This window comes from Hermetia illucens, chromosome 1 (assembly GCF_905115235.1).
Source record: "Hermetia illucens chromosome 1, iHerIll2.2.curated.20191125, whole genome shotgun sequence".
Taxonomy (NCBI): Eukaryota; Metazoa; Arthropoda; class Insecta; order Diptera; family Stratiomyidae; genus Hermetia; species Hermetia illucens.
The window spans coordinates 126843143-126866877 of NC_051849.1; the positions used below are offsets into that span (position 1 = coordinate 126843143).

Sequence of the window (23735 nt, forward strand, 5' to 3'; positions counted from 1 at the left end):
AACAGCCGCAAACGTCCTTGCAACCTACGTCATTTAACAGCTCTCTCACTGCGAACATGCACGTTCATCCCTATGTTGTATTTCAGGCTTTAGTCGCGGTCATCGCGGTAACGCCACTGTATTTCTAGGAGAGACGAAATTGTAGAAGTGATTATAAGTTCAGGAAATCTGAACTCAAACTTTCCTGCTGCAATTAAGCAAATTCACTAAAAGCATTTCGAACATACAAACAGTTAAACGCCCGGAATGGGATTCAAAAAGCTGACAAGCAAATGGAGCGGTATTCACCGCGGCCGTAAGCGCAGTTATAGCGAGCAAAAGACGGTACGCGGCTGGTATAGATAACCAATGGCAGCATTACCCGGTTAAATAGAGCTAATCGGTATAGTCGGGAATTTTAAATGAAAGTTTCTTTTTCTATCATTACTTTAATCTGTGACATGTTGTGAGTCAAAAGGACGTGATTTAAGCAAAGGACCCTCCCCTTTCTTTTAATGACTGAGAACACAAATTGTATTTGGTAGACTTGCTACCCACGGAATACATATCTAATATTAGATGTACTGTGTCAACATAGTGCAGCACGTGTATGAGACGTCTCCGAAATCCTAACTATTCCTGCTTTCGTCGTATGCTAGGATTTTCAAATAGACGTAGTGAAAGTGAACATGGGGGACACCGAGCGACCGCGAATTTATCTTGAGGAGCATAAAATCAAACAGGACCCAAACGATTGTGGGATGGCAGATGAACCATGGGATTTTGAAACATTTAAAAATAATTTCCGAATTGTCATTGTCAGGTAAGATTGAGGTTTGCGTATGTACATAGTTTACTCTCGTAATCTCGTTGCTCTGTTTTACATTAACGGTGAGATTGCGATCTCTGCTGTCCAAGCTCACTTCAATCCTGAATTACGTTTACTCTTGGCCTGGAATATATACTCTTGTTCCTATATCGTACGTGTTCTAACTCCTGATGAATGTTGAGGTAGCTTAATTAATGTTTTTAACATTCAGTAGTCATTACAGTCTTCAGCGCTCTATACAGGTCTCGCGGGATTTCCTACAGCCTCCATCTCCAGTTATAGTTTATATTGTCTAAAGGATGTAGTTCCTGTGTGTTTTTCGTGTTTTTCCAGCAGTACTCCACTCCAACAGATCGTTCATTATGGTGTGATTTCACATTAGTTTGACAACCGCGTCAAACTAATGTGAAATCACATCAAGGTTTCCTGCGAGATGAATGTACCTCTAATGCCACATATTTGCCAACCTTTAAGAAAAAGTCTGAAGCGCGATCGTGTGGGTAAGGTGTTTGGCCTGGTTGCTGGCGCTTTTAGGTGATCTTGCGCATCCACACACTTGTCAAATATCAAAAAACCGCCTTAACACAAACGTTTGAATAAGGGGTTTGGCTCGGTAGTTTAGAGTTTCCCAGGAGGAAAGAATGCTTCAAAATAAAAAAAAAAAAAACAACGATAGTTTGCTTACTTGCTTTAAAATTGAAACTTATGTTTTTTCTATAATATACTTTTAAAATATAATATCTCCATTTATCCAATGAAGTCTATATTTATAACACTACACTATTGTATTTTAAATTTTTATTCGTTTCACTGCCCTTGAACAAGTGGCTTAGATCAATCAAACATTTTCAAAAAGCTCATGCACTAAAACACGAACAAAAGCTTCCTTTTTGGAATTTTGAAGCATTATTCGCTCACAGATTCCATTAAGGTCAGTTGCTATTAACCGAATCTTTAAGGATGCTCTGCCTTTGGTTCCCACTGGGTTGCGGCAAATGGCAAACGTATCCAAGTAAGTTGTTGGTTGCGGGAAGATTGCACGTTTGTCTGCAAGTTGCAACGAGATTGCACGTCTGTGGACAAATTGCGGTGATCGATCTGGCGGCAACCGCCACTTGACCACACATGTCCAATCTCGCGCCAACCAACAACATGTGAAATGTAATTGCACACAATAACGATGTTGGAACGCAAAATCAAGTTAAGTATGTTTGTGAAAGCTTTCGAGTTTGCGACAAGTTTCAAGCCATAGTAGACACAATAGTTTGAAATGAATTTATGCTCCGCTTTCAAATCTCCTTGGAGAATCTTGCAGACGGAATTACGAAGGCTGATCTACACGGTAATGCTCAACTTTAATGCGTGGATGGACCCTATTTACAGTTGCAAAGTCTACAGCAACAAATTAATAAAATTTATAGTAATATAAGGTATATCTGAGCCTAGGCACCATACACTAGTTATTGTCTTTTTTCAGATTTGTTGGTTGGGTAGTTTTTGAGAATAAGTCCGTTAAAAAATGACCACTTTCGACCCTTATTAAAATCGGTTTACTGTCTCTCTTTCACACGCATTTTTCTCCGAGACGGTTATAGCGATTGACACGCGGTGGAAGCGTAGGAAGTGTGAACGCTCATGCATACAGTCAGTTACATCCTTCTACCTTGACGAATTTAAGAGGGAGGTCTCCATACATGCTAAAATGGAATGTATATTTTTTTCACCAAATATAATCATGTGGGGTATCAAATGAAAGGTCTCGGTTAGTACTTTACAGAGCCGATCTTAGTTTTGACATTTGATGGAAAGGTGGGGAGTGCGCGTTCGAAAGTGATCATTTAATATCACATAATATATGCATATATTACATGCTACATACTAATGGGACAAATGTACATTCAAATGCCTTTATAAAAGAAATACACAAAACTTTTCATACTTGAAGCGTCCAGTTTTCGGTTTCCCGACGTGTTCTACATTGGAACGGTGGTGCTTTCTTGCCAGTTTCTACCCTGCTCTACTCGTCTGAATTATCCGATTGAAGAATTCACCAAACCACAGTGTTGAGTTCTAGCTCTCCGCTTTCAAATGCTTAGCTGCGATGTCGTCAGGCTGTTACTTCTCCCGATTTCATTGGGAAACAATGGAACGTTTCCCAGACTTCAGTGGCGCTGACAGGTAGAATTGCTCCTAAGGTCGGCAGTGCGTTTGGAAGTAGAAGATGTGCAAATCCTCGTAAAGCCAAGTATCTCGGTCGATGAACCGCTTATCACTTGACCTGAGGGTAACATAGGCCGTTTGGTGGATCGTGTTTTAAGCTTTTCGATGTTCGTAATAGGTGATAATCTCATAAAGTCACTTGCTGATTTGATTCTAAGACTAAGATTCATAAGACAGCAATTAACAACCTAGATTCGTCTTCATATATTTCATGTGCCTCCTGATGTTGCAATTTTTCTTACTAAGAACCCAGGTCTCCGAGGAAAAGAGGTGATAACAGGCAAGGTAATTGAGCTTGACCCTACGGTAAAACGGTTTCAGTGAAATTGTTTTTTAAGCTGAAATAGGCTGTCTTGGCAGCGAATAACTGTGTACGGATTTCATTGTCGTAAATGTTATCGGTCAAGAATTTCGACCCTAGATGGGAGAAAACATCAACAGTCTCAAAGTTGTAGTCTCCTCTCCTTATTGTTCTCATTTGACCAGGACGATTTGATGCTGTTGTTTCTTGGGTTTTTGGTCCTGATACCACCATGTACTTCGTTTTGTCTTCATTAATATGATGTCAAACCGCTTGTTCTCGAGTTGTTTTTTCCCATAATGTCAATATCGTCAACATAGGCCAGTAGTTGGGTGAACTTGAAGGGAATTGTGCCTCCCGATTAACCCCCTCCCGCGGATCACTTTATCCAGGTTAAAGAGGATGCATGATAGGGTCTAATATTGAATGATCTCGAGAGTTCCCCTGCTGCTTTTATCTGGCCTCGAATATTGGTCAGGGTCAGCCCAGTCAGTTTTACCAATTTGGTCGGGATACCGACTCTCATGACCGTGGATAGTTTTACGTTGGCTAAGCTATCATAGGCGGTCTTGAAGTCGATGAAAAGATGATGGAACTGATGGTCATATTCCAACAGTTTTTCCAACGCTTTCCGCAGAGAGAAAATCTGATCTATTGCTAATTTGCCTGGAATAAAACCTCTTTGGTATGGAACGATGATATTCTGGGCGTATGAAGCTATCTGGCAAGATAGCAGGGAATATCTTATAGATGGCATTTTTATAATTACTTCACTGTGTGATTTTCCCCTGATTATGCATTGGCCAGATAATGCCTCGCCGCCAGTCATTAGACATTGATTCGCTGCCTGATACCTTGAGCTTCAAAATGGTATATAGGTTGAGGGGTCTAGGTGCCAGGAAAATTTCTGATTTTTGGAGGAATCCGGGGAAAAACTTTAAACGCTTATATCTCCGTGGTTGGTCGTCTCCACATTTAAGCAGTTGTTGATGTATCTGAACTGTTTAATTAGAAGTTGTCTCGAAATCACTTACTTTTTCAATAATAATCGTTGTCGGAACAGTTCATATTGGATCAGGGCCTTGAAGTGTGTTAGAGCACTTCATTCAAGACCGTAACGGTACACTACAGGATTATAGTACCCTGTAGGAGGCAATGTGGTCAGCAATGCGCTTGCCCGAGATTATTACCCTGATTTCGCTCATTCACAGCTGAGTCGACTGGCATCCGCCGACAAATCACGATACCGATCACCGATACCTTTTCAAGGGCATTCCAAAATCATTTGCAGATTGTTAGACATTGGTATTCTATTATAGATTGCGGCGGCTGAGCTGGCTCCAAATACTTGTTCGGAAGTCAGAAATTTGGGTAAAATAACAAAAGCAAGCGGTACACCTTTTGCTACAACATAGGTAAGAAATGACAATTAATACTATCCATGGTGTGCTGAGTATATCAAGGCGTATTAAAAGACGTAATTATCTGTGCAAAGGTAGATGAGAGCAAAAATGAGGAAAAATGACCTGTCTTCAAAGGCTCGCCTATCTCTTCATTCCAAGTGCTCTGAAGAGTACAGCCTCGCTTGCCTTTTGCAATTGCCACCTTTATGGAGCGGCTTAGGAAAATGTCTGGCTCACACAACAGACAAGCAAATGTTTGTGTCTATCTCGGATATCAAACCGACAAATGTTTGCGTTTGTGTCAGACAAATATTTGCTTCAGATAAAGGTTGTGAGGCTGTGTCTGAGTCAGACAAATGTTTCCTTTACTAATAAAACACAAATATATACGAATGTCTCTGATGCGTTCAAACTGGAAAATCCCTTCTCGATACGCACAAGATAATCTGGAATTGGATATGGGATCATAAACTTGGTTCGGGTGAATGCGAGAAGTTTTTCGATAATTTTGCTCAGCATTTGGAATTTGACAGGAAGAGCAAAGTTGCAATAGATTTTAGATTTGCAAAAGACGGCAGAAACGCTACTTATATATACACATATATGATATTGGCTGAAAGTATCGGTAGTGTACACCTATTGTAGTTTCCCTCCTTAAGGGGAGCCAAAATAAAAAGTCGATCGTGCTTGACAGAATCCCTGTTTTTATCCTGTAGAAAAGCCTTATCAGTTCCTCTCCTCTCTGATGAGCCATTGTTTGCTGAACGTCCACTTTCCAACGACCTGGAAATGTGCCCAGTTCACATTCTTCTTAAAAAATAGTGAGAATCCTTCATTTACGGGGTTATCTCCATTCCAAAAAATCATAAAATAAATCACTTTGAACATTGTGATATGTTGGATCAACATTTAGAAAATGAACGTCTTGCTTCATTCACAAGGCATCTACAATAACCTGCCTACTTGATATAAAGAAAAGGTTCGACTCTGAATGGCAATACTTTATAAGCTTAATAGTATTTTTCACTCCCATTCGCACCTCTGCAAGCTAATATTTAGCTTTTTATATTTCACTTACCTTTCTGGCGTTCAGTGCCAACTGCATATACCGCCTGCTTGGAGTCGCACTAAGCTCCGTACACCGACATTCAAAAACGACTGACATACGAGGTAGACATTTAATTACATAAAACCCATGTGAGAAAGTTTGTAATGACAAAAATGATTTGCGATGATTAAACGACCATCATGGGTGGCCAGAGACGACCTAGAGGGAAGAACTATCCTAAAACCTAAAAGAAATCGGCTAAATTGATCGTGAAGGTCTGCCTGAAGCTGATACTCCGTCGACACGTGCTTGGACGCATTTGTGCTAGCCAGGTTCGGGAATGTGGAGGGCGGGGGTATTTTGAACGCTTCGATCCCTCACATGTCTTTACTGGTTCGTGGGTCCGCACCAGATCCTGAAAAATACTAAGAACAAACGCAGGGATTCGTTAACGATATAACATCACGTGAGCTAAAACTGGAAGTGAAAACTAAAGAAAACACTGTTTGACCGCCCGTGTGGAGCCGTAAATTTCTGGACCCGAGTGCCGCGATCGAGACGAAGGAACCACTATGGATCACAACCTCGACCCTTGCTTCTCCTGCCTCAGATGTTCAATGAGGCGTGGCCTCTGAGGTTCCTTAGGTCGTTGTTTTATTGGATGTCTCTATAACGTGAGTTTTGCGGGCTAGGGAGGAAGAGTGAAGGAATTTAGTTAGAATTCATATTCTAAATTGAAACCAACATCACACTCAAGTCATGCTTCATTGATAAATTATATACATATCATATACACTATCGTCCAAAAGTTTGGAAGCAGACAAATTTACAAGAAAAAAACACCAATAAATTTGCAGAAATCATAATTATTTGTTTTTGTCACTTCGCAGGAGGAACGAAATATTTTCTTCAAAATTCTCTTATGTTTGATCAGCTCTCAGAAATTTTGAGCTAGTGTCTAATTCAGATAGATATTTTTGTATATTAAACCAACCATATTTAATATACGTACTATCTATGTACATATGTATGCTTTTGTGCACGGAGTAAATCGGAATATATATGTACGTATATAAATTGATTGTACCCATAATCAATTTATATACGGGTATATATATACAGTATTCGGAAATAGGCAGGTTAGTGTCAGGATAATATCATCTCTTTAATATGAAGGTATGGATTTGTAGCTATATAGGAATAGAAAAATGTGCGTTGAAGTTTCTTACATAAGATGAACACAAAACCTTTATACCCGAAGCGCGAGCTTCCGATATTCCGATTTGTTTTCTTTAAAATGAGCAGAGCCCCCTCTAACGCGACCCCCTAAAAATACTATTTAGATTAGTCAATAAGCTGCCGCGTACTTTCTGGCTGAACAAATTGTTACGTATGCTTAAGATATTAATAAATATATGGGGAAAATTTTTATATCTTTTATCTTGTTCGTGACAAAAAAAAATTCAAAAAACCGAAAAAATGAGCTCCTAAAAGGAGGTTAAATATTGATTACGTTTAGACATCACTGTAATAAACGTGTTCCTTTGTTGTAGCTTGTGTGTGTCCAGATAGCGGAGTAGTTAGAGCACAAGGCTGTTGTATGGAAGGTCGCGGTGCAAATCTCACTGGTAGCAGTGGAATTTGTATCGTGATTTGACATCGGATATTAATCGACTCAGCTGTGAATGGGTACCTGAGTCAAATCAGGGTAGTAATCTCGGGCGAGCGCAATGCTGACCACATTGTTTCCTATAGGGTACTGTAATCCTGGAGTGTACCGTTACGGTGTTGAATGAAGTGCTCTAACACATTTCAAAGCCCTGATCCAATTGGATTGTTGCGCCTACGATTATTATTAGTATTTGTTGCAGCTTTAGGCTGGCCAGATCTTTTTCTGTCGACATTAGTCCCGTTTTCTCGTTTACTTCCTTCTTCCTTTACTCGCATTTTATCGCTTAAAACACAAATAGCACTACGTTCCTAAATACTTGATGTTTTCGTTTATTAGTAATTTGCCGCGAAAGAGGCAAACTTTGACCTACTATAACTTAATGATAGTAGGATTTCCACCAATTTTTCCAGAATGCTGCTCCATATTGAAACCTATACTACTTATGGATCTAGGATGAATTTAAAGGGGATTCGTGGTAAATGTTCAAAACATAGTAGTATTCTATTTTTAACTTTATTTGAGCAGGTATCAGAACGGAGAGTATTTCGGGGCCATGGTGCAAGGACCACCACATTTTTTTCCAATTTTTTGATTAGGTATTTTCTGAGAATGGATCCTTGAGGTAATTTACCTTTTTCGGATGGCCGCACCACTCCGCTTTACAATCTATTCTCAGGACCTTTCATTTGATAGCCCAAATGGCTATATTCGGTTAAAAAATGGTGCACCCCTCGTTTAGGTTCAACGTGCAACAATGTAATTCACCACATATACGAGGGTTCACAGTCCCCACCTTTCCATCAAACCCCGTGTCAATCAATTTAGTAGGTTCTGAGGAAAGTGCGTGTGACAGAGAGACAGATCAATAATCAATAATATTGAGATGACCGGTAGAACACTGATGGGTGTATATGACTTCAAATGTGTCGGATCCTTATCTGGCGATCAGCGATACCTTCCAAACAGCAGGAACGTATCCGAGGCCCATAATTCTGTTCTTAGAAACTCGTCAACTTTTGTAGTAATATAGACTATTCTATAGACCCTGATACTGCCAAGCTTCTCAAGCTCTTCCATTCTGAGACTTTGAATCTCAGTATCATACTAAAGTGAAGGGTCTGACAAACTAAATGCATAGACTGCGGGCTAGATACAAATGCCCACTTAAGTGTGCTTATATAAGCAATACACAAAACTTTTTATACGACTAGCTTCCGAATTTCCGACTAAAGTTCGGAAAGCTACTTCTACAGGGTGGACGAAAAGTATGGTATTACTTGATTTTTCTAATATTCCAAAATAACATATATAACAAGTCGGGAAACGGAAAACTGGACGCTACAGGTATGAAAGGTTTTGTGTATTTCTTTTATAAAGACATTTGAGTGTGCACTGGTCCCATTAGTACGTAGCATGTAATATATGCATATATTATGTGAGAATGTCCACTTTCGGGTGATATTGGCATTCAAAGTCTTGAATTTACATAGAAGCTACAACTTTGACCTATTATAACTTTGTTAGTAATAGTGCGGTTTCCACCAAACTTGGTAGGATCGTGCTTTATGTTTTCCCCTACATTGCGGGCTGGGTGGTTAGGGAGGTTTTGCAGCCAATTACTAAAAATTATATTAATATACTATTATTAACTTTATTTGAACGGATATTGGTATGTAAGGTATTTCGGAGCCTAGGCACCATATAGTGGCAGCCCCTTGATTGTTTTTCAGATTTTTCGATTTCCTAGTTTCTGAAAATGGGTTCGTTAACGAAATGATCACTTTCGACCCCGCTCTCTCTATCTTTCCAACAAATGTCAAAATTTAGATTGGCTTCGGAAAGTATTAACCGATAAATTGCATTTGGTACCCCACATGGTGGTGAGAAAAATTGGTGTGAATCGCTACAAGCGAGAAAAATGCATGTGACGGACGGACAGACAGATAGTAAACCGATTTTAATTTTTTTACATAAAACCTTTAAAATGAAAATATGGTCGTTGCTGATTTGATCCCACTCACTTCGCGATCGACGATTGGTTGGATTAGATTCCTTGAACACTACTTCCTTAAATATTGCCCATAAATTTGCGATGGGATTACTATCGGTTTAGTTGCCTGGCCAATCCGTCCAAACCGTTGGGAAGTATTGTTTCGACTGGCTTTTGCAGTATGACATCGAGCTCTATTTTGCATAATATTATATTGTTGCCGGTCGCACTCGTCGATTGGCAATATTTTGTTTCGGCATAACTCACCATAAACGGTACAGTTTTCATCAATAATTATTACCTCTAACTTTCCATATAAATTTATCCCTCTAACCATCATTATTTTAAGCCCTTTTTTAAGTGGTTGAACTGGCTGTATCGTTTTCCGGATCCGTGTTCTCACTCGCATATTTTACCGATTTGATTTTGGAAAAAGTTTGATCACGAATTGTAAAGTTAAAAATATCCTTCACTTTCTAGGCTGGAACCTTCGCCGATTAGCCCCTTACATAAACTTTTCCTGCCTAAAATATTCTTTTTGGTTAGAAGTGGCTTTGTTAGCCTGACATACGCATGTTTTCCCCCCTGGAATTCAGGTGACTTAGGATTCTTGTTACAGTCCTGTTTCTGTTCCGATTCCAACTTCATCCTTTATCATCATCTTATTTTTTTCTTATCACTCCGTTGGAGCACTTGTGGCCTCTCTCCGTGTCTCCTTTGACAATACCAGAAAAAATATTCAATCAATAAAAATTCCTGCAATCTCTAGAAAAATCAAATTTTTGTGAGCAACTCCTATGTTGAATTCTATCTTTCAGGAAATATCCTTTTCCTAAAATCAACAGCACTAAATTTTTTCAGCAGATTTAGCTTTGATAATTTTTGTGTTTTTCACTAACTTACTACTAAACTTCACTTTTGTATCAAAATTTTCCAACTTCACTCTTCCGTATCGATATGGACACAGTGGAACTGAAAAATGAGTAACTCGTTGCCTTGGAACTGTGATATATCTGGAGCTGGTGTTCGACATCTTTGCTCCTCTATTCTCTGTGGACATTGTTGTCCATCTTTACTCGGGGCGTTGTTTTCTGTTTTGTTTTTAAGGTTTTGTGTAAAACAAAACCTTATTAAAATCGATTCAATGTCTGTCTATCTGTCTGTCTGTCTGTCACACGCATTTTTCTCCAAAACGACTAAACCGATCCGAACGAAATTTGGTGGACAGATGGGAACTATGAAATCCCACGCATACAGCGAGTGGCATAAATTTAGGTGGAGTTTAAAGGGGGGCTCCCCATACATGCAAAAGGGGGATTCAAAAATTTTTTTCACCGGAAATAGTTGTGTAGGGTATCAAATGAAAGGTCTCTATTTGTACTTTCCGAAACTGACATTAGTTTTGGCATAAATTGCAAAGTGCGTGAGTAAGGAGTTAAAATGTACGCATTTGAAGTGAGACAGGACTCATTTTCGGAAACTACCCAACCTAAAAATCCGAAAAAAATCAGGGTGGTGCGCCTAGATGAAATCTAGGCCTCAAATATGTCCCATTCCGATATCTGCTCAAATAAACTTACTAATAGTATATTACTACTTTTTAGAAATTTACTGAAAAACCCCCCTTAAATTCATCCTAGGACTTCCGAATTTTGTACCAGCATAGAAGACAATATTTCGTATATATGTGCTAAATTTCATGGAAATCAGGCAATTAACGCCAAAGTTATAGCAGTTCAAACTTAGCAATTTCGCGCGAGTTTACTGCTTCCAAAGCCATGCAAATCAAATCTAATCTTCGAGAGATGTCCCATTCCGGTATCTACTCGAAAAATTTACTAATAGTATATTATTAACTTTTAGAAATTGACTAAAAAACTTCCCTTAAGTTCATCCTAAGTGTACACCGACATAGAGGACAGCCTCGTGCATACACATGCCAAGTTTCATGAAAATCCAACTATTATTGGGAAAGTTATAGCAGTTCAAACTTATCAATTTCGTGCTAATTAACAGCATCCTAAGCTATACAAATAAGATACTGACGTCATAATTAACGAGAATAATTGAAATTCGAGTGAAATATTAAAATTGCATTCAAGAAGAATCTAATTCTGCCTAGCCCTTTTTTATATTTGATGTTGGTTAAATTGTTGGCATTTGCTAATAATACTATAGTAAACTCAGAGTGTGAAGCGTATGAGGTTGACTATTTCAATACAGGGCTTTCCATCAAATGATTTATTTAAATTACTTTCTAAAAAATAGATGCCAATAGAATTTTTAACTATGTGACACGGAACTGTCAGGCTCACCGCTCCTCACATCTTCTTTTTCTTCAGTCTTCAGTTCACAAGCCGGGTCGGCTCGTCGTGATCGGTTTCGTCATCTTATTTTATCAAATGTCTGATCAGGATGTAATCGCGAGACCTTCAAATCCCCATCCAGTATATCATGCGACCATTGTTTTGGCCGGCTTTTTGGTTGCTTACCATTGACTTCGATGTTCTGACCAATACTGGTTGTTGAATTCTCGTTAGCGTGAATTACGTGACCACACCATCGAAAACGCGTCTCTTGCAGGTTTTCCACGATCGGTGCAAACCCATATCGATCGCGGATATTCTCATTTCAGACGTGATCAAAACGTGTCACGCCACCAATGCAATGCAACATCTTCGTCCCCATTACCGCAAGACGTCGTTCATTGTCCTTTATAGTCAACACTCAAACTATAAAGAGGGACAGGTGGACGACATTGCAGTAAATTTTAGATTTGGGACGTGCGCTGATACGTCCATCACAAAGAACACCAGTTGCGGAATGTCACTTCATCCAGGTGGCATTAATGCTTGAAACATTTCATTACGCAGTTCTCCATTGGCTGGTAGCATTGACTCGAGATATTTAAATCGCTCAGTTCTTTCAATGGCAGTAATCTGCCCCTCCAGATATTTAAATCGCTGAGTTCTGGCAATGGTGGTAACCTGCCCAGAACTGAGCGATTTAAATATGTCGGGCCAATGGAGAACTACGTTATGCTTCTCACATAGGGAAACACAAAACCTTTTATACCTGAAGCGTCAAGCTTCCGGTTTCCCGACTTGTTTTTTTTTAAACGTTATAATATAATCTTACACTACTTATATATTACTTACAATACTTATGTGTTATCTTATAATAATTCTGTCATTTTACAAGAATTTTATGTTATCTTATAATACCATCTTAACTTACAATATATTATCCTATAATACTATATTATCTTATAATACTATATAATCGTACAATACTAGTGCCCTTAAGCTAGGATAGGTTTCATTTTTATTAGTTTCTATTTTTAAAATGTTTAAAGTTTTATTATTATGGGATCGTTATGAAAGATTTTTCTTAAAGCTATGTTCTGACATATTTGCAATTGTTTTTTATATGTCTTACATGTTTGATAAAAGACATTGTTCCCGTATAGCAGGGATGGGCGAATTATTTGCTTATAAAGTAAAAGTCTATTCTTAATATTTAGTTTCTTAGTTCTAATTAATGGATAAAGAGAGTTTAACGTACCTGTGCAGGCTTCGCGTTTCGGCTTGATATGTTTTTTCCAATTTAGTCGGTTGTCGAAAGTTAGTCCTAGGTATTTCGCTGTTGTTTTCCATTCGATGGGCTGATTGTCGATTTTGAATTTTCCCGGTTCCTGCTTTCTTTTTCTTGAGATGAAGATTGCCTGGGTCTTCTCCGGGTTGATTTTGATCTTCCACTTGTTGAAGTATTCCAACGTTGTGTTGGTCGTCTTCTGGAGATTGTCTGTGATGAAGCGTGCCTGTTTCGAAGTGTGAAAAATGCATGTGTCGTTCGCGAATAAGGAGATCCCTGTGAGGCGGTTGTATTGTCTTGGAATGTCCGCCGTGTATACTGTGTATAACAGTGGTGATAGCGGTGATCCTTGGGGTACTCCTGCCTCTATCCTTCTTTCTGTTGATTGATGCTGCTCCAATGCCACCCTGAAACTTCGATCTGTAATAAAGGATTCGGTTAGTCCTATCAGTGAATGGGATATTTTAAATTTCTCCAGTTTGGCTATGAGGCCTGCGTGCCAGACTTTATCGAAAGCTTTCGATATGTCGAACATGACTAGTCCGGTCGATTTCCGCTTGTTTAATCCACTGCGAATGTGCTAGACTACTCTGGCCAGTTGTAGCTCGCATGAATGTTCTCGTTGAAATCCGTATTGTTCCTCTGGGATGATGTTGAGCGCGATGAGTTGGTCCTGCAGTCTGCTCCGTATTATCCTTTCCGTTGTGCTCTTCTGTTTGGATGAAGTTAGTCGAGCGATTAGGTTTTGTATTTCTGTCTCTACCTGTTCCGATGTTTCCAGTTTTGTCGTTGTGGTGTATTGGGTTAGAATGTGGCGGTAGGTGTCCCAATTGGTGCTTTTGATCGTTTTCGGTGGATTTTCAATATATATGTTGTATATTGAAAATAGCACCGGTTTGTGGTCCGATGAGAGGTCGTCCAACACGTTGATTATGATGTGGTTGTTGTAATTCTTCATTAGAGCCACATCGATTATGGTGCCGGTTGTGCTGCGTCCATAATGTGTTGGTTCCTCTGGTGCATGAAGAGTTGCTCCGTTTCCGTTTAGGAAAGTGAGCAGTTCTCTCCCCGCTTTGGTGTTTCGTGTTGCTCCCCAATCTCGATGACACACGTTCAGATCCCCGGCGAGAAAAGTCGGTTTGTCCTCGTTGAGTAGCAGTTGAAGGTCGTCTGAAAAATTATCTGCTGATGATGGTCGGTAGGCTGATATAATTTTTACATTAACTGGTCCTGTCCTTGCCTCGATGACTGTAGCTTCCATTCCTGTGATGGGTGCTCGATGTTTCTCTTGATGACTGCGGTGCCTCCTCCACGGCCAGTAAGTCGGTCGTTTCTGTATATATCGTACTTGGGTATTTTAAGTGGGTCTGTTGGTTTGAGGAACGTTTCTTGGATGAGCAGTATGTCTACGTTTGCCTCGTAAAGGAATTCTTTCAAATCTCCCATTTTTCCTTTTACGGAATTTGCGTTCCACAACAGAATGTTAAGCTTAATGCTTACCATGCTGATTCTTGGTTGGGTTGCCTAGAGGGATCTGCGAGTTAAACTGGTTTTGAATCATTTTTGTCATCATTGACTCCATCATATTTTGGATCTATGCTTGCATGCTGCTCAGCACTAGATCCATTTGTACGGGCTTCGGGTTCGCTATGGAAGAGGGTGTTTTTGATGCTGTTGCGTTTTTTCCTATCGGCTTGTTGGTTGGTTTGGATACCTGTGGGGAAGGGTTAGATTTTGCCATCTGGGCGAAGGTTTTCTTGATATTTTTGGGATTTTTTGGGCATCCGCCGTAGCTGGCTGGATGTTCCCCCTTGCAGTTGGTGCAGGTTGCCTTCTGCTCTTGTTTCCTTTCGCATTTTGAGTAATGATGCGATCCCTCGCATTTTACTCAACGCGCTTCGGCGAAGCAGTTGTTCGCAGAGTGCCCAAACTGCTGGCAGTTATGGCACTGCGATTGCGAAGTTCTCGGTTTGTGTGACTCAATTTGCACAATCAGGTGGCAAATCGATTTCACATTGTAGATACCGGTTTCATTTTTCGGCATTAAAATTTTCAATAGCCTGGAGGGTCCGTTTTTCATTTTTATGAAAAAGCACTCGATTGGATGGAAGCCCTGATCCTCAAGGTCTTCTTTCACATCCTCGGGCGCTATTCCCTCGAGCCCCCGGATTATTACATTAATGTTCTTCTTTTCTGGAAGAAGATATCTGTGGAATTGAATTCCACTTTCCCTAAAAAACTTCGTGAGCTTCCGGTGGTCGCTCGGCCGCTCTGGAGTTATCCTTACTCCCAGGTGTACCCTCCTAGTCTGAAGTGTATTGATTTTTCTCTTCCTTAATTCCTTTTCTATCGCTGGCCACTTTGACGGCTGCCGTAAAATTACGGGTAGCGTACATTTTTCAACTTCATTAGCCTTAGGACTTTCCTGTCCTGTGGGCTTAGATTGTTTTTCTGGTGACTTGGATTTCACTACTTTTTTGAATATGGGCGGCAAAGTCAGCACTGGTTTCGGTGGTGGTAGAGGTGGAAAGTCTACATATTCCTCCTCCTCGGTGGCAGTGTTGTCTGTGTTGTCGGTGGACATCTCCTCTTCCGATGAGGAGTTACTCTCTGAGTCCGACACTTGTGGACTCTCGATCCGTAATCTCTTCCGGTTTTCCTTTTTTCGCGGTTTTGCAGGTCGAGCGACTCCTGCAAACTCTTGATGAGGGTTGTCAGACCCTCGTTCTGCTTCCGCTTCTCTTCTATTTCTTTTTTGCAGCGGCAAGCTGCTTGGTTATTTTTTCCAGACTTCGTTGCAAGCTGGCGATCAAACTATTCTCTTGGGTTTGGTCCGATAGTAATCGGATCACTGGGGCTTTCTGGGCGATTTCTGCTTCGGCTGAAATTCTCTTCAAAAAACAATTTTTTATTCACAAAGAACTTAACACTAATCGCGCTTATCACTAAAAGTTATCCACTGCTGTAAAGAAGAAATGAATTTGTTATTAAAAAATCTCGTAAAACTTTTACCACTTTGCTGGTGTCCAAGGACGTCTTCTTCGCTTGGCTGCTCTCTCGAGAATAAGTAGCTCGTTGAGGGGTACTCGCCCTTTTATATGAAGAACTGAACGCATTGATTTACTTACCTGAACATTAAAAAGAATTAATATCCCTCAGGTCAATAAAGTAGGGGTTTCCCACATTCAATCGACCAAAAAGTGATAACCTACTTTCCGTCCCCGCCTTCTTTGTTATTAATCGTACGATAGCTGAGGCAACAGTTGTTCTCGCTAGATCTTCCTAGCGGCTGGAAAGTCTATAAGGTTAGGAATTTTACTGAGATCTGTTGGCCAGTATTGATTTCCCATAAGGTCTGTCCATGCCTCTTGAAGTCATTAATCGTGAGCCCCAATGTTTATGCTTCGCATTATTGTCACCCGCTACAATAAATTTGTTGCCGAGAAGTAATCAAATTGTTCAGTGGTCATGATGTACCTTAGTGAACAATAGGCCGGTGTCACTATGACAGGCTCACCACATTCTTCTACACGGATTGAAGATGCTTGAATGTGTTTTTTTTTTTATGAACTCCAAAGGCACGATGTTTTACTCGAAATTTTATAAGAATACCAGTACTTCCGGGAACTTTTCCTTCATGAGGTTTAGTGTCATAAAATGTGTAACAATTTATTCGAAAGCAGTCTTTCCGTCAAATGGGTTTCAGATAAAAGCATAATGTCAATTTCATGGTCCAAACATAACATGGAAGGAGCAAACAAGATCGATATCCGGTCTTGATGATGTTGCCCCGCAGAACAAAGGCGCGAGGCATTATTTAGTAAGATCGTCTTTGCCTTGCGATCGAAACCGAAGCCAAAAACATTATTTTGTTTAACAACTAGTTTGTTCATCGCGATCACGCCCTTTATTAAGAATTTGATTTAGTTTATCGATTTCTGGTAAGTTTTGAGTGACTCACACGTGGTGTACATGGTGATATAGAAACACAAAGTGAGTCAATTTACATTCATTGGTATCCGCAAATGGGCCAGATTCTATACATTTTTACTCACACCCTGCAATACAATAACTTCTTTCAAATGACGGCTTTTGACGTAAAAAGGGTATTTGAAATAATTTTCCCCTGCTTTTAAGTAAGTATAATGGAAAACAAAAAATTTCTTCCAAAATCTGGCTGGGGCAAAATACTTCGGTGGCCTTCAATTAACATGGTCATGGTGAGAGTGAATACTGAAGCCATCCACAACACAGCCCTCCGCGACACCTATAAGAGGGAAATGGATGCCGCAATAACCGCAGTCAGCAGAGGTCCTGGAGGTGAAGCATCAACAAATGATCTTCACAACCACCTGAAGAACGTTATCATTGATACGGCCATAAAGATACTTGGCCCCAGCCGCAAAAAAAGTCGGGACGGCTGGTTTGACGATGAATGTAAGCTAGCAACGGAACGGAAAAATGCTGCATACCGAGTAATGTTGCATTCTCAAAGAACGCGGGCACGCGCAGAGACTTATCACGAACTCCTCATACAAAAAAGGGAGATATCACACAGTGCATCAAATATAGAGGTATCACGTTGCTGAGTACTATCTATATTCTCCTTTATCTTGCTAGGCCGGATAGCGCCATACGCCCAGAACATCATTGCCCCATACCAAAGAGGCTTCACTCCAGGCAAATCAGCAGCGGATCAAATTTTCTGTCTAAGGCAAGCGATGGATAAACTATTGCAATGTGGACAATCGCCACCTATGATAGCATAGCCAGGGTAAAACTATACACGGCCATGAGAGAATTCGGTATCCCGATAAGATGATAAGACTGACTAGGCTGACCCTGACCAATGTTCGAGGCCAGATAAAAGCAGCAGGATCACTCTCAAGACCATTCGAGATCAACAACGGTCTACGACAAGGGAGTGCCCTATCATGCATCCTCTTTAAACTGGCCCTCGAGAAAGTGATCCGCGATGCTGCGGTAAATGCTAGAGGTACGATCCTCTTCAAGTCCACCCAACTACTGGCCTATGCTGACGATATCGACAACATGGGAAGAACGACCCGAGAAGTACAAACTGCCTTCATCCACATCGAGCAGGCGGCGCGAGATCTTATGCTGCACAGCAATGAAGGCAAGACAAAGTATCTGGTGGCAACGTCAGCACCGAAAACCAACCAACTAACATCAAACCGCACTGGTCAAACACAAACACGAAGAAGAATAAGGATAGGAGAATACAACTCAGCTTACAAAAACTGTTCCGCTCGAAACGTCTCACCAAAGGGGCAAAGCTCTTACTGTACAAGACAATGATGTTGCCAGTCCTCATGTATTCCTCGGAGACTTGGGTTCTTAGCAAGAAGAATTGCGAACTCTTGACCGCGTTCGAGAGAAGAATCCTCCGAAGAATTTTTGGCCCCCTACATGAGGATGGACGATTCCGTAGCCTACATAACGACGAAATCTATGAGCGATACCATGACCGTCCGGTTGTGGATAAAATCCGGCTCAATAGGTAACGGTGGGCGGGTCACTTAATCCGTATGGATGAGGATAATCCCACCCGGAAAGTCTATAAGGGCAATATCTATGGTAGAAAAAGAAAACGAGGCAGACCCTGCCTAAGATAGAGCGATGGCGTAGGTCAGGACGCCAGAGAGCTTTTAGCGATATCGAATTGGTGGACCTCGGCACAAAACCGGGATGTTTGGAGTTCCTTATTAAGGCAGGCCTAGACCGGATACCGGTTGTTGCGTCGTTGATGATGATGAAAGTAGGTTGGTAATTCCGAGTTGAAAAAGCAACCAGAACTCGATGGCGGAATGACAGTTCTGTAAGGCAGAACCAAGCCCGTCGGGTCAGCTAGTATATAATAATAACAGATTCAATTGCCTATTGTAAACAAGTCCGAATATTGGAAGCTGGTGCTTCAGGTATGAAGGTTTTGTATTCATCTTATGTGAGAAAATTTCTGCGCACATTTTTCCATTCATATATTAAATTTCTAAAATGTGCTACTATTATTAACTTTATTTGTGCAGATATCGTAACAGGATGTATTTTGAGACTTAGATTTCGTTTGGATACACCACTGTGATCTTTTTCGGACTTTTCGGTTGGATAGGTTCTGAGAACGAGACCTGTTGCACTTTTTGGGGGTTACACTCCGTATCAAATATGGGACCAGTTTCGAAAAGTACTAATTGAGCCTTTTCATTTGATACCCCATGGCCATATTCTGTAAAAAAAAACATTTGCACCTCCCTTTCCCATGTATGGGGAGCCCCCTTAAACTCAAGACAAAATGGCGCCACTGGCTGTATGCAAAAGGATTCACAGACCACAAGTTCTCATCAAATTTCGTCATAACTGCTCCGGCCATGTCGGAATAAGTCGGGTGTGACAGACAAAAAGACGTCGAATCGATTCTAATAAGGTTTTGTTTCAATAAAAATATTCCACCCGAAATATTTCCGGGAAAAATGATGACCCGTTTGTGGTTTTCATGTCTTTTATGGCAAGAGCATACATATGTTATTTCCAAACTTTTGGACAGTAGCAATGCTGACCACATTGCCTCCTAGTGTACCGTTACGGTCTTGAATGAAGTGCTCTAACACACTTCAAGGCCCTGATCCAACGTGGATTGTTGCGCCAACGATTATTATTACTTAAAGAGGTCAGTTATGGTAACGCACCAGTCTTTTTGGGTGCGGATGCCAAAAATTCTGTTTCCTTTAGATTTAGCAATGAGCCGTTGTGCATTAGGGAATTATTTCAATTTGAGATGGGTTGCTTAAAATCATCTTTACTGTGAAAGATTAAGAAATTTTTTTTGGACAGGCGTTAATTATACCTCTGGTGCAACTGACGAGGAGAATGAATGACGAAAGCACAATTGATTGGTGAATGCGGAAGAAGAGGGGAAGTAATTTCAATATACCTGTCACATTCCGAAAAAATGTCCTTTGGATGTCGGTAAAGTAGTTTAACTCAGTGAATGAATTTTTCTGGCACTATATGTATGTTGCCTCCATACATATTGGACAATATGGGATTGCAGTCGATCAAAGAGTTTATTTAGGACAAAGAAAGCAAAACAGGGAGGGCAATGTTTCTGACAATGCTTCTTAGATAGATACCATATTATCTATTATTTTCGCTATCCATTTATGATGCTTTTAGTGCTTCAAATGTGTCCTAAGAAACTAAGAAAAATGTATAAATTAGTTTTATTAGAGTGCCATTATATCCAAACTTTTTAATATACCGACCACAATGGTTGACAATATAAATTAAGATCGCAATAAAGAAAAGAAGACAGTCTGAAGACCATTAGCGATGATGATGATATCTATGAAAAAACATTACTCTTTAATTCAAAAGAAAGTTGGTCTGGAGTGACCCTGTGTCCCTGGGCAGATGGAGAATCAGATATGAGTCAGAATTGCCGTCAACTCGGCGGAGGATTAGTCGCGGTTTGCTCGTAGCTGCTGTCAAATAGGAAAATTAAAGTTCAAAGTATAATTGGCGGAAATGATAGCCGAAAACATTTCGTTAAGCCGAAATGGGAGAATATGAAGATTTACGAAAAAGTATTCGAAATATTATAGATAATGGCAGAATTTATGCTTTCAAGTTTACTTTAGGTTGATTGAAGGAAAATGGTGTAAGTTTTTTGAACTGGCTTGCGAAAAGTCCAGACTTGAATTCACTAGAGAACGTCTGGAAATGACTCTCCCATATTGTTTGTAATGAAAAATAGTTTGAAGATACATAAAGGTCCTAGGGGTACCTGCCGTGTAGGTCCCACCGTTCTCTTCGGACACAAATTGATTTGTGCGACCACAATGAAAGCCCTGCCATAACTAGCACAACAGTACTGGCTTATACTGAGTGCAGGCTCAGCATTCACACCAGTCGATGTGGGGGGTATTAAACCTCTGCCGCAATTAAAGGGTATGGCCCCCGACTTATACAATGCAACTTACGAAAAGCTCTCCCTGCGATATGGATGCAACCTAAACCACTTTGTAACTTGCATAACGGGGCCAAGAGCAGAACCCTCAGGGATTTTTCTGGAGCATATACCCTCAGTGGGTCATCCCACTCGATGTCATTGCCAGTGTGGTTCCAAAAATCTTTAGTATCGTATTGTCCCCTGTGGATCTTTCAAAACTATGATGTTGTGCCGTTATTGGCGAGCGCACGTCCTTGAACAGCGGAAATCTTCTGATTAATCGAAAGAGATCTCTCTCCGTTGTGACCGTCCCGTTTATCGGAAAGTTTTTTGTAGTGGGCTGCTCAATTAACAGCGTCTTTCCACCCTTAGCGTTTTTATAGATTTGCCATTTTATAATCGAAAAAAATGTGCCAAAGACACCTCTTCCCACAGATCTTCATTGAAATGTAGTCTTCGTGAAACCAAATATCCCGGTTGGTGGAGATCTTGTCGAACTTGGGGATTCGAAGATTTGCATAGGTCTTTTTGAATCAATTGTACGTTTCTTCAATGTTAGTTATAGTCTATAGTTACGTAAGTGAGATGCCGGAAGCCGTTTGGGTGTTGTTGGAGTTGTAAGCAAGCAATTTAGCAATCAGTAAATTGATTGTCAATAGATTAATTTAGAAAATGTGTCCTGAAAATTCCATAGGTAACAACAAAATCTGCACATTCCAAGCACTGAAAGAATCATAGTTTTCCTTATGTGAAATTGGACGTAACTACATACTTGAAGGGAATAATTTCTCAAAACTACACACCGTCCCCCTATAATTCATTGTCTTAAAAATCTTAAAAGAAAGAAGAATGGAAAAAGTACTCATTATTAGAGGGTTTGCAGTTGAATTCAGAATTTTCCAATTCAATTCAGCATTTTCCAAACTATTTTCAGATTTTACCAATCGGAATTTTCCATTTCAAATTCAAACTTTCTATTATTTCATTCTATTAAATTCATTCAATTCAAAAATTCAATTAATTCATTCTATTAAATTCTATTTCGCTATAAAGTTTTATACCAACATTTGACCACTGAATAAGGATAGAGCTGACATTCTTCGCAAAAAAATCTGAGTTACCCTTCAATTTTCTATCAATATTTGGCGCAATGAATCGGTCGCAGCATATAATGGTGTCCTTTGAAAGTAATAGCGTCGCCAAAATTTAAACTTCATAATACTCGGTGAGTCCTCTGGATTGTCAGTGGCAAATCGTATAATAATATCGGAAGCTCGACGTTTCGGGTATAAAGGTTTTGTCTTTATCTTCTATGAGGAAAATTCTGTGACTTGTGAAACCTATATGTATTGTATACATAAACTATAAATGTACATTTTTGGACTTTAATTGGGATATGTATTCAAATGGAAACTAATGCATTACCTGGTTCTTACATTATCATTTTTCTGAGATCATCTTGTGTACCAGAGCTTATGTAGTACCAATTAATCTTATTACAAAGCTTCAAAAGCTACAAAACCAATATTATCAAATACTTTTAAACAATGAGAATGTTAGTTTGCTGATGTGTCGTCGGAAGTGCATGTCTATATTTGTGGCACCAGTGAATAGTTAGGTTAAGCGTAATTTTGTAAATTTGAAATCTTCTTAAGTATATTTTATATTCTAGTTTAGATACTGCACCATCAGGTCAACAGCTGTGTTATGGAAATTTTATCCTTGCACTTAACCCAATATTTATATATTATACAGACATATGTTTCCACTCAATCTGTATCTCTATATTTGATCATATTTATTCAATATCTTGGAATATTTGGCATTCAAGAAGTTTTTTTCTTTCGATTTTATTTTCTAGGTGTGATTCAATGGAAATGGAGTTTGATATTATTGGCGTTCACCCAGCCATAGCAAATGCATTTCGCAGAATTATGCTTAGTGAAGTGCCAAGCATGGCAATAGAAAAAGTTTACATTTACAATAATACCTCAATTATTCAAGATGAAGTACTTGCGCACAGACTCGGTTTAATTCCCTTAAAGGCCGATCCTAGACTATTTGAATATAGATCTGAAGAAAATGAAGAAGGCACTGAACATGATACGCTTGAGTTCGAACTAAAAGTAAAGTGCACACGCCGTAAAGATGTCAAAGACTCATCAAGTTTTGATACGATTTATAAGAACCACAAGATATACTCGGGTCAAATCAAGTGGATACCTAAAGGAAAGCAATCGGAAATACACTCTGAAGTTAGTGTTGGCCCGATTCACGATGATATTCTCATAAGTCAAATGCGACCGGGACATGAGTTCGATTTAAAGCTGCTGGCAGTGAAAGGATTGGGTAAAGATCATGCAAAATTCTCTCCAGTTGCAACGGCGTTCTATCGACTTCTCCCTGAAATAAAGTTGAACAGGACAGTTTCAGGAAAGGAAGCTTTCCTTTTACAAAAGTGTTTTTCTCCGGGAGTTGTGGGTATTGACGATAACGATTGTGCCTACATCAAAGATGCACGTTACGATTCTTGTTGTAGAAACGTATACAGGTATCCACAGTTGAGCGAGGCTGTGACTATGTCGCGAATTCGTGATCATTTTGTATTTAATGTTGAATCAGTGGGAGCTTTAAAGCCATCCATTATATTCTTAGAAGCTGTGAAAGTTCTAAAAATGAAATGTCGAAAGTTTATCGGACAAATAGAATCTATTTAATAATAAAAATACGTTG

At 39.8% G+C, this 23735-nt stretch overlaps 1 protein-coding gene and 1 long non-coding RNA gene across 3 annotated transcripts; both read left to right on the plus strand.

The window, feature by feature from the left end:
• The first annotated feature begins 136 nt into the window (after positions 1–136).
• Positions 137–23734, plus strand: LOC119646781 (DNA-directed RNA polymerases I and III subunit RPAC1). The gene is made up of 2 exons (XM_038047365.1): positions 137–802; positions 22864–23734. The coding sequence occupies exons 1-2, from the start codon at positions 669–671 to the stop codon at positions 23717–23719; spliced, it is 990 nt and encodes a 329-aa protein (XP_037903293.1). The 5' UTR covers positions 137–668; the 3' UTR covers positions 23720–23734.
• LOC119646784 lies at positions 809–1460 on the plus strand. Of its 2 annotated transcripts, none has more exons than XR_005248773.1 (2): positions 809–959; positions 1020–1460. It is a non-coding gene; the product is annotated as an uncharacterized LOC119646784 (long non-coding RNA). The 2 variants fall into 2 exon arrangements; XR_005248774.1 differs by having other exon boundaries at positions 1023–1460.
• Position 23735: the final 1 nt, after the last annotated feature.

Coding starts and splice junctions, on each gene's coding strand:
- LOC119646781 (XM_038047365.1), top strand. CDS start 669: ATGGGGGACACCGAGCGACCGCGAATTTATCTTGAGGAGCATAAAATC. Junction 803..22,863: donor TTCCGAATTGTCATTGTCAG/GTAAGATTGAGG, acceptor TTTATTTTCTAG/GTGTGATTCAATGGAAATGG.